Source organism: Neoarius graeffei, chromosome 28 (assembly GCF_027579695.1).
Source record: "Neoarius graeffei isolate fNeoGra1 chromosome 28, fNeoGra1.pri, whole genome shotgun sequence".
Lineage (NCBI taxonomy): Eukaryota > Metazoa > Chordata > Actinopteri > Siluriformes > Ariidae > Neoarius > Neoarius graeffei.
In genome coordinates, this window is record NC_083596.1 from 15,063,625 (window position 1) to 15,075,814 (window position 12,190).

Sequence of the window (12,190 nt, forward strand, 5' to 3'; positions counted from 1 at the left end):
ACCGTCCTTAAAGGTGCATTACTGGGCTGGAGTGTGGAACAGGAGATATTGTGGGGTGAGGGAAAAAATATATTCTTTTATCCATTTCTATTTCTTTAAAATACTTGATCACAATTTTTGGGGTTTTGTTTTCAAGTCGAGTTTTTATTTCATCCTCGGTTGATTCAGCAACACGCTCTACCATTTTGTTTTTCTCTGTTCACGGTATAGACCCTTTTCACTCACGTGACCTTCGTAAACGCGACCGCCATTTTGGACATGAAGAAATAACGGTTTATGGCACAGACCCTTTCGGTTCTCGCTCATCTAGCTGCTACAATGACTGCTTAGACTGCAACAATAATACCTAACACACATTTAAGTATCCGTCGTAAAGACGTGAAACTCGTCGAGTGACGAGTGTGTTCATTGATAAGCTAACGCAATCTAAAAGTAGACATACCATCACACTGCCCTGGCGCTGTGTACAGTTTACCTTCTATGGTTTGTGCACTCACTATTTGCCATTACTTTCTCCAACCCAGTGTTCGAACTATGCCGATATTTTCGGGGGGTCCCTTTTTTCCCTTGGGGGGGGTGCTTGCGCTTGTCTCAGAGCGCGGATCTCCAAACACATGAGAAGCCTATCTTACGCACATATCACGCGGACTCCACACCTCCACACACGCATCGCGTCTGAAGTCATAACTGATCAGGGGAAATCGTGTCCGCATTGGCATGTTCAAAAAACAACCTCGCGCCAACAATGATCTACCACACGCAAGAAAAAAAAACAGTCAGGCTACTCAACACATCTGATCCACAGCAGCACCAAAGCATCACTGGAAATCATGTCAACAACCAATCTTCCATTTCAACACGCATCAACAAACAAATGGCACCACAAACATGAACGAATCGGTCAGGCTACCGATTCCAAACCCACAGCAGACGAATAATTAAATGCATCTTACCTTAAAGCAGAACCAACCACAAAGGAAGTCTGTTGGCACTGTTGGCACACTTCCTTTCTACTAGTTTGTGTCCCCAACCTGGCAGCAGCAGTCGTCATATCGGTTTATTTTATCTTTGATGTAAACACAACACTTCGGATATGCAAATGCTTCCCGTTACACACGATTGCTATGTCAATAAACATCATTTTGCCAGTATTTTAGAGACCATCCATCTTCTCCGTCGGTCAGCATCTGTCGGGATCCAATAAAATGATAAATCTTGCCTTGTGTGTTGATGGTTACTACATCCAGGTGCACAACAATATAATGTCATGATGGAAGTCTTGCTGAAAGTAAAAACTTTCTTTGATGGCTATATTCCTTTCGATGCTTCGCCGTCGTTCCTCGTTGTTGGCTGTGGTAGACTACTGGTAGTTCATGTCCAAAATGGCGGCCGCGTTTGTCGTGACGTCACGTGGGAAGGGTCTATAGGAGCTGATAGCCTAGTAGTAGTGTCGCCAATCAGAGCACACGATTGCTCATATCCAGTGAATGTGAATAGAAGAACAATGATTAAACTTTTTTCTTACTTAAATGTAATACATTTGGAAATGTGTTGATAATGAGACTTTGGTTTGACCATAAACAATGATATAGGGTTACAGGTGACTCAAATATGAATGAGTTCATATATATAGAATTGAAAAAGTTTGGATCTGCCATGGTTCCTTGGGGCAAATTAGAAAATCCAGGAAGAAATGCACAGAAAACGAACTTAACCAAAAATAAATAAGTTGAAAAGAACCAGAAGAAAGAAGTTAAAGTTTTGCAGGGAACCTCATATCTCCTGACCTGATGTAAAGATGGCAGTGTGTGACATCTGGAAATTTGAATTTATACACTAACAGTCAAAAGTTTGGATACGTCGTAATAGAAGGAAGGGTATTCAAAGTACATTCTCATCTCATTATCTCTAGCCGCTTTATCCTGTTCTACAGGGTCGCAGGCAAGCTGGAGCCTATCCCAGCTGACTACGGGCGAAAGGCGGGGTACACCCTGGACAAGTCGCCAGGTCATCACAGGGCTGACACATGGGCTACATCCACACGACAACGGCAACGAGATTTTATTTTAAAAAAATATCGCGTCCACATGGGCAACAGATCAGTAAAATATCAGGTACATATGGCAACGCAACACTTGCTGAAAACGATGCAATACACATGCCACACCTCTACGTGCGCTGTAAGACGGTCCCATCGGAGACACCAGAACAATAGAAGAAGTAGGACGCATGTGCATAAACCCCTTCTTCTACCCGGCGTGAAGCACTCACAGGAACAAACACACAACAACAAGAAGATGGCTGTGACTATGCGAGGAAATCGTGCCTTCTGTGTGTACAAATTAGTTTTATTAGTGTGCATAGTTTTATATAACTTAATTTTCTTATTGTGTGTGAACATTTTGAAAAGCATTTTTATATAATTTATATAACTTTTTATATTGTGTGTGAACATTTTGAAAAGCAGTCTTATCCAATAAAAAAAAAGAAATTCAAGAAATGGTTCAGTTACTTGTTTATTTAAAAGAAAACCTGTATACAAAAGTGAATGCAATGCAGTGGTTCATACAAAACGGCGAGAGTGCTGCTTGTTCTAGTCATGTGGTTGTGACGTCATCGTAAACAAATCCGTTCTACTTATCCAGACGACTTCACAACGGCGCCGTTGCCAGATTTTTCCACTCTGGAACTCGTTCTCAAAAAATATCGTTTTGGGGCACCCGTGTGGACGCCAGGCCGAAACGATAAACAATTTTATCAGATTCACCTGAGTCCGTTGCCGTGTGGACAGGGCCATAGACAACCATTCACACTCACACCTACGGTCAATTTAGAGTCACCAGTTAACCTAACCTGCATGTCTTTGGACTGTGGGGGAAACCGGAGCACCCGGAGGAAACCCACGCGGACACGGGGAGAACATGCAAACTCCGCACAGAAAGGCTCTCGCCGGCCACGGGGCTCGAACCCGGACCTTCTTGCTGTGAGGCGACAGCGCTAACCACTACACCACCGTGCCGCCATTCAAAGTACAGTATTAGACAAATGAAAACTGTTTTAACAGCATTCCTGATGAAGTTTTGCACACACGCTGTCTTCTCAACCAACTTCAGGAATGAGCTTCGCCTAAAAAGGATTTTATTAATAAAGTTCCCAAATAAACTATGCCTCTTACTGCCTAAGTCAGAGCTACTGTAAGTCTGAATTGAATTCAAAAGCCGTTTGGATGAAATATGATCCGATAAGTAACTCTAAGTGGCCTAGAAGCCATCATCAGAGCTCTGTACATTATGTACTAGACATTGGAAAGGAAAGTGAACTCCTGGAACTTACTGGAACCCTTAGTCATAATGTTTAATCATTAACCAATCCTTAACAGCCATCCCGGAATGACTCATTTACCCTACTGAAGGTCTAAACAGGCTGTGCTAAAGGAACTTTATCAGATTCTCCAGTTCTGGAGTATTCCCAACACAACTAGACTGTTTTACAACACATTTGGTCTCACGTTGCTAATCTGTACATGTTGAAACCTGTGAGTTTGTTTTTGATTAATTGCTATCCCTTTTTCTCAATCAGGAGGCCATGTTGCATCACCGCTCGCAGCTCCTCTGGTTCAGACGCCTGTACATTCTTTTCTCACGCTACATGTACATCAACACCTTCCGAGCTATGCCCGTGGAGAAAAAGGATGTGAAGTTCTACTAGACGGAATGATCTCTAATGAAAGATGAAAGTGACTGTTCAAACTAATGCACTGGTTTTTTTTTTTTTGGTTTTGGGTTTGTTTGGGTTTTTTTTTACAACTTCATTCTGATAAGAAATGCCTTGCACTCGCGCTGAAATGAATATACTGAAATTCTGCATTATTTTTTAAAAATGAGTTTAAAATAAAATGTTTACAGTTGTTAAATGTTCTGTTTTGTTAATCTACTACTTTGCCACTCTCACACTTCACAAGTCAATTATTCTTGGACTTTCAACACGACGTAACCTGTTCCGTGGAACATAGTCAAAGTCTAAAACATTACTGAAACATTTCATTCTGTTTTGCATGAAATGTTTCCTAAAACCACGTGTGTGTGTGTCCAGATGTGTGGTGTGAAAGCAACTTAAGACTGTTCTGTTTTTAGTCTACTGTAGACAAGAATAAGACTTTCTGGACTGTACCAGTTAACTTTATATACCTGATATACACTTTGTAAATAGTTTGTGTCAATGTTATTTCATGTTATTCCAACAATTTAAGAATAAAAGTCCAGATGAGCATGGGGCTCAGCCAACTGATGTTCAGTCAGATATTTTATTTCACATGTACAGTACCAGTCCAAAGTTTGGACACACCTTCTAATTCAATGATTTTTGTTTATTTTTATTAATTAAAAGACACCTCATGTCTTAAAGTAATGACGGATGTTGTTTCTCTTTACTTACTTGAGCGTTTCTTGACATAATATGGATTTACTACAGTTGTGGAATCGGGCTATTTACTGCATCTTTATTATTTACTGTTTGATCTCAAACACATTAATAAGGCAAGAAACTCGTCCGTTAATTAAGTTTTGACGAGACACACCAGTTAACTGAAAAGCGTTCCAGGTTAGCCTCATGAAGCTGGTTAAGATAATGCCAGTAGCGTGTAAAGCGTCATCAAGGGAAACGGTGGCTACTTTGAAGAACTCAAATATGAAACATGTTTTGATTTTTTTTTTAAGGTATTTTTTGGGGCTTTTTTCACCTTTATTATTGGATATGACAGTGTAGAGACAGGAAATGAGCAGGAGAGAGAGACGGGGAGGGATCGGGAATTGACCTTGGGCCGGAATCGGACCCGGGTCCCTGGATTTATGGTATGGCGCCTTATCCACCTGAGCCACGACGCCCCCACATGTTTTGATTTTTAATACCTTTTTGTTCCATATGTTATTTCATAGTTTTGATGTCTTCTGTATTGTTCGACAATAAAATAGTCACAATACAGAAAAACCTATGAATGAGTGTGTCCGAACTTTTGACTGGCACTCTAGTGATGCTAGCTATTGCTGATAAATCATGATTGTTTGGGGCGGCACGAGCGCGGGCGTGAAAAAAAAAAAAACGGTCCCCCCAAAAAAAAGGTCCCCCCCAAAAAAACCCAGAAAAAAAAAAAAAACCAAGACGGGCGGGGGGGGGGACATTTTGGATGGGGAAGCCCAATACCAAAGTTGCGCAGGTGACGTCATCAGTGTGTGTGTGTACCTAACTTGTCGTAGCCCCATAATATGCACAATCCCGCCAGCGGAACGTTGTACTGGTCATCAAAAAGACTTTACTACCATAGTACTACACTACTATGACATTACACAGAGTCTTAAGTAATACATTACAACTTGATCATTGCCATTCTGGTAACAGCAAATTTATAACGGGCTGTGTCCGCGACGTACAACACACGACGAGAAATGTTTAAATGACCATGTTCTGTTGGCTAATACAGAGCCCAACGTGCGCAAAAAAAAAAAACGGTCCCCAAAAAAAAAAGGTCCCAACCCCCCCCCCAAAAAAAAAACAACAAGAAGGCCCGGGGGGGCGCCAGCAGGGGGTTTCGCCTGGGGAGTAAATCACTCTAGGATCTCCACTGTTTACAAATTGTCACAGTCGCTTGTGAGTGTGGGAGCTTTACATCTCGGATGTGTGGCATTATGTTGTCTTGACAGCCATGCAATATCGTAAACCATATTCAACCCCTGTTCTCCATTGGGTAGAGTGACGTAATACATGTTGGATAAGCGATATGCTAACAATATTGCATGCTATCAAACCAAATAAATGAAAACCACTAGAAGAGAATAGAATACATGTTTTTATTCCATCGAAAAAGTGTCCTGTATGTATAATAATACAGAACATGAGAGTAATACCACAATAACAGGTGATTTCAAACCGAGGTTCTGTATTGCAGCTGTGTTAACTCAGAGAGGGCTTCATAATTAATCTCATGTGGCTCTGCTTTCAGAAACATTGTTTTATAGGTAACTAGTATAGCCTATGGTTTATAATTTAACCCAAACAAAATTAATAATTCTTTTTTTTAAGGTCACATTTGTCTTCTTCTGTAGACTTGGACATACTCCTGATAGTGTTGTGTTTCTGCATGCTCTCCTCCCAGTTCTCGCCACAGAACCGTTCAACCTTCACACTCTTTACAGTTCCAGGATCCAGGCAATGTGGAGCCACACCTAGAATTAAAACATGACATGTAATACGTCTACACAAGTATATTGCCCCTTATAGACGTCACATACACTACCGTTCAAAAGTTTGGGGTCACCCAGACAATTTTGTGTTTTCCGTGAAAAGTCACACTTTTATTTACCACCATAAGTTGTAAAATGAATAGAAAATATAGTCAAGACATTTTTCTGGCCATTTAATCGACCCCACGAATTAATGTGATGCTCCAGAAACTCAATCTGCTCAAAGGAAGGTCAGTTTTATAGCTTCTCTAAAGAGCTCAACTGTTTTCAGCTGTGCTAACATGATTGTACAAGGGTTTTCTAATCATCCATTAGCCTTCTGAGGCAATGAGCAAACACATTGTACCATTAGAACACTGGAGTGATAGTTGCTGGAAATGGGCCTCTATACACCTATGGAGATATTGCACCAAAAACCAGACATTTGCAGCTAGAATAGTCATTTACCACATTAGCAATGTATAGAGTGGATTTCTGATTAGTTTAAAGTGATCTTCATTGAAAAGAACAGTGCTTTTCTTTCAAAAATAAGGACATTTCAAAGTGACCCCAAACTTTTGAACGGTAGTGTAATCTAATGATTCAACACAACGATTGTCCATGAGCAAATCTGCTTGCAAACCAAGAATATGTTTGCGTTAAGGTCATATCTCAATAACTGCCTAATCTTTCATCACAGTTCACAATATTACAATTTGTACCACAGCAGACACTGAGATTAGCAATAACTGGATTAAAATCGTACTGTTATGTAACAATTTATTTAACATTTACGGAAAGTTTCCAATGTCAGCACTTTCTAAAAGTCTCCAGAGGCAAGTTTTCAGGTCGGAGGAGTTTGTGCTTTTCTCGTTAATAAGCTGTGTGTTGTTCTGTGCTTTGAATATCTGAGTCATACATTTTGATATGCTGTAATCATGTGCTTAAGTGTTGTCCCGTCTCTACTGACACCCATATTATTTTCCTAATTCGGAAACAAGTGCATGTCTGAGTGTGTGGTGTTGTGTTCTGTGACCTACCAAAGCCGTCAGGATTCGATCTGGGGATGTAGAAACTTTGCACACCACATATCTTGCAAAACATGTGCTTGGCTGTGTGTGTATTGAATGTGTACGTGGTTATGTTCTCCGAGCCCTGAAACATGAGTCAACCAGTCAATAAAGTTTTTCCTCAGTGAATGAAAAATATCTGTTCAACAATAATTTGGTGACACAGGTATAATCACAAACATTATAGTTCAAGTATGTTCTCGAAACCTCCAGCTACTGCTGACTGTTTATGGACCGATATCATTATTGCTCTTTTTTTGTATGAATGTACTGTATATATTGTGGATCAGTATACATTTAACTAATGTTATACAATAGCGTTGTTGTTTTTTATAAAACACACGCAGTTAGAAACATTTCACCTGAAAGTTTTAACAGAAAAAAATACATAATGGCTTTTGACACAGTATCCCTGGTCATGCGTTAAATGCTGCAATGCCAGATTTATCTGTAGATTAGCGAATCAAGGACTTTTCAAAGACAGAGTTGCCTTTATTTTGTTAGTCAACATGGTAGTAATAATCTTTTGCACTTGATTCTTTTCTTATTTTGACGACTTTGATGGTGTTTGGTACCCTCTAGTAGGTCAAACTCTGAATCGTGACTAGGGATGTAACCCCATTTCAGACCATTTTGGTTTATTCCATGCCAATTGCAGAGGCCACTAAATATGAAAGAGCCTGAAAAAAAAACTATATATAGTCATGGACCCTCCGTGCAGAAAATAAATGCCCCTTTTTGGCAGGCAAGTGAGGTGTCTACTTTCTTTGGAAGGAAAAAACACACACGGGCATGCTTCCAACCACAACTGACAAATAGCTATAAAACAACATAATCCAATCCAATTTATTACTCCACCTGCTTTCCTACTGCTTTTGGACAGTGTTATGGCTCCGCCCACAGGCACTTCCATTCTCACACATTCTAGAAGTTTCTCAATTCTAACTACTTCGCAACAATTACATACAGTGGTGCTTGAAAGTTTGTGAACCCTTTAGAATTTTCTATATTTCTGCATAAGTATGACCTAAAACATCATCAGATTTTCACACAAGTCCTAAAAGTAGATAAAGAGAACCCAGTTAAACAAATGAGACAAAAATATTAGACTTGGTCATTTATTTATTGAGGAAAATGATCCAATATTACATATCTGTGAGTGGCAAAAGTATGTGAACCTCTAGGATTAGCAGTTAATTTGAAGGTGAAATTAGAGTCAGGTGTTTTCAATCAATGGGATGACAATCAGGTGTGAGTGGGCACCCTGATGTTAATATTTTTGTCTCATTTGTTTAACTGGGTTCTCTTTATCTACTTTTAGGACTTGTGTGAAAATCTGATGATGTTTTAGGTCATATTTATGCAGAAATATAGAAAATTCTAAAGGGTTCAAAAACTTTCAAGCACCACTTTAACATGTCTAGAAACTTCTAAAAAAAGTATCAGACTACAACAAAAGATTGTAACACACACACACACACACACACACACACACACACACACACACACAGTATTAACAGCAATCTACATTTATTTACTTCACTTCCAACATGGATTACATTTAGACAAACATTAAATCCAAGAAATCTGAATTTATGGCAATCTCTCCAGTCCAACTGTTAAACTTACATAATAAAATATAATAATATTATAATTAACAGCAATAAAATATGTACCAGCATATATTATGATAATTATACCACAATATATCCTATTTATACTGTAATGTGAAAATATTATATTTGCTATCCTGCCCATTCTGTCCAAACTCTAAAAAAAATCTATACATGTAAAACCTGCACAATATATTTACATTTCTTTTCCCTTTCTCAATTTTATTTGTCACAGTGTGCATATCAGTGTAAGTAACTGCAAACTGAAATTCCTTGTAAAGTGAATGTTACTTGGTCAAAAACATATTATTTTAGAATTGCACAAATATGTACATATGTTCCATGACTAATTCCTAACTTTTACATGTCTATGAACTGAGTTGGACTCATACCTGAAGCAATGTAAAATGAGCCTTGGGAACAATAAAATGCCGGTTCTGCTTCTTGGTACAAATGCTGCAACTGAACACAAAGAGGCATCATTATTCAACAGCTGTTTATGTGCAAATGAATGAGAAAAGGAAACTTACAGGACAAAAGAAAAAGTGATAGCACACTTTTCCCAGCTTTAGTGGGAATGTGTAATTCATTTGCACCACTTGACCTTTACAAAAGCCCATACTTGCAATCAAATATGTGCAAATCCACAGCATTCCACACCTCAAACCGGATAGCACCGCAATGGCAGCCACCTGTGTGCCTCACCAGACCCTCTGCTTTCCTGGGAAAGATGATTCAGAGGTCATGTGTGGTACAAGGCATTGAGTTCCAGTAACGCATTACAACACATCCATTTCACATGACCCTGAATTTCAAACAGGCCCTAAGAATAGATAGATACAGTGCAATTGGAGAGCACGTTAGCTACAAATAGCTACTCTGTGTATTTATAGTCGTAGAGGTTGCCTGGGTCTGGAATTATTAAGCATGATCAAATTATTGGGCAGAACACAAACACTGATGTCTACACAGTCAATTGTACATAATGTTATTCTGTGTAAACTCTCTCAGAAGTAAAGCTGTCACTGGGGTGGTGCCTGATGTGTACCTAGTGTGTACATTTCTATATTTCTTATAGATACGTGATATTCATATTTTCAGGAAAACTATACATTCTAAAGGTACAAAAGATAACACTCCAGGGATAAAGAAAGGTATGATTTGTAATATCGTAGTCAAGACCACCTAAACTGAGACCAAGTAATGACCAAGACCAAAGTGTTTTGAGACCAAGACAAGACCAAGACTTGGAGGGACTGAGACAAAGTCAAGACTAAGAACGAAGTAGGGCGAGACCGAGTCAAGACCAGGACCAGACTAGTGGGTGTGAAGGGGGGTGGGGAGGGGTGACGGCTGGTAACAGTAATGAAAATTTCAGATTAGCAATGAGTCGGGGTGGCACGGTGGTGTAGTGGTTAGCGCTGTCACCTCACAGCAAGAAGGTCCGGGTTCGAGCCCTGTGGCCGGCGAGGGCCTTTCTGTGCGGAGTTTGCATGTTCTCCCCGTGTCCATGTGGGTTTCCTCCGGGTGCTCCGGTTTCCCCCACAGTCCAAAGACATGCAGGTTAGGTTAACTGGTGACTCTAAATTGACCGTAGGTGTGAATGGTTGTCTGTGTCTATGTGTCAGCCCTGTGATGACCTGGCGACTTGTCCAGGGTGTACCCCGCCTTTCACCCGTAGTCAGCTGGGTTAGGCTCCAGCTTGCCTGCGACCCTGTAGAACATGATAAAGCAGCTAGAGATGATGAGATGAGATGAGCAATGAGTCACGTTATTGATTGCCTCTGAAGCAGGAAGCTTTTCATCCAATCACAATAACAATGTTAACAAATAAATCAGATAATTGTAACGGCAGTTTAGTGAAATCTCCACACTTGTGGTCTTGACCAGTCTTGAAACAAAATCTTCCATGTCCAAGACCGAGTAAAAATGTGGTGGATTCTGAGACGAGACCAAGATCTTCAAAAAATGGTCTTGAGACCAGTCCCGATACCAAGACCAATCTCAAGTACTCCAACACTAATGATTTGATACCTTTATTTCTGAAAGTGTGTACGTGGAGCCTATATACAGATACATTGGCATATATATTGATATATACAAGAACAATGGATAGTAAATGTTACCTATGGCTATGTGAGAAGATGCATTTTATGGTCAAAAGTATTCATGCATTATGTGATCTCTTAGACGTGAGGAATGGAAGGTAGATGAGGCGTTTAAAGTGAGGAACTTTTAATTTCGTTTCAGCAATGCAAATCACAACCCACCATTATCAATGTGATTATATTTCTTACTCAGTTCTTATAGATATTAGTCTATATGACTGGTCACTTGACTCGACTGGGTTTAATCCTACTGTCATAAACAAGGAGGCTGTAAATCATATCAACTTGAACATTGTTCTCTTTGTGTAAAGTTCAGGGATGGAAAATTCTTTACTTTGAATAAATAGACAAAATATTACTCTCTATATATTTTATGTAATGTTCATGAAATAAGTCTGTACTGAGGGGTCCAGGAAATTTATTTTACATTTAAAGGGGTCCCTGGCTGTAAACAAATGTATCACCTTAGGATTACAGAAAAACTTACTTTTAATTCTGGGTTGTGTCTGGGTTGTGATTTTATGGATTGTGGGCACTTAATCATACTATCTGGGCTATTTTAACAACATGCTGATTTTTGGATGCACTTTCACATTTAGCACATATTTAATCAAGTTACTTAAAGTGCTTTTCCACTTTTCTTCCCCAAATTACATGTCCAAAGTGGTGATTAAAAACATGTGAAATACCATCTGTTCACACACCCTACCTTTTCTCCTCCATTGCCCACTTAAGTTCCTTTTGTCACGAGCTGTAATGGAAGGATGAAAAGTGTTAACACAGGACTCAGTTTCTTCTCAAAAGGCTTATGTAAAGTCTAAGGAGACATTTGCAGAGTGCTGGACAGGGTTGCCAGAATGCACTGACTTTTAAACCTCACTGAGGCTGCACTGTTCACTATCCATCCATCCATCCATTATCTGTAGCCGCTTATCCTGTTCTACAGGGTCACAGGAAAGCTGGAGCCTATCCCAGATGACTATGGACGAGACGCGGGGTACACCCTGGACAAGTCGCCAAGTTATTGCAGGACTGACACAGAGACAAACAACCATTCACACTCATGTTCACACCTACGGTCAATTTAGAGCGTTCACTATACATCCATCCATTATCTGTAGCCGCTTATCCTGTTCTACAGGGTTGCAGGCAAGCTGGAGCCTATCCCAGATGACTATGGGTGA

General features: G+C 39.8%; 2 protein-coding genes across 7 annotated transcripts in view; one reads left to right on the forward strand and one right to left on the reverse strand.

The window, feature by feature from the left end:
• The window catches only part of pigl (phosphatidylinositol glycan anchor biosynthesis, class L), a 78,132-nt gene extending 73,849 nt beyond the window's left edge, over positions 1-4,283 (forward strand). For all 6 annotated transcript variants that reach the window (XM_060912590.1, XM_060912591.1, XM_060912592.1 and 3 more), the window contains one exon: positions 3,580-4,283. In XM_060912590.1, coding sequence (XP_060768573.1) covers positions 3,580-3,708 — 129 coding nt within the window. In that variant the 3' untranslated portion in view covers positions 3,709-4,283. The remainder of the gene's footprint in view (positions 1-3,579) is intronic.
• A 1,546-nt stretch (positions 4,284-5,829) lies between these two features.
• cenpv (centromere protein V) lies at positions 5,830-11,921 on the reverse strand. The gene is made up of 6 exons (XM_060912293.1): positions 11,874-11,921; positions 11,716-11,757; positions 9,521-9,619; positions 9,291-9,360; positions 7,256-7,370; positions 5,830-6,218 (listed from the first exon to the last, which is right to left on the reverse strand). The coding sequence occupies exons 2-6, from the start codon at positions 11,727-11,729 to the stop codon at positions 6,055-6,057; spliced, it is 462 nt and encodes a 153-aa protein (XP_060768276.1). The 5' UTR covers positions 11,730-11,757; positions 11,874-11,921; the 3' UTR covers positions 5,830-6,054.
• Positions 11,922-12,190: the final 269 nt, after the last annotated feature.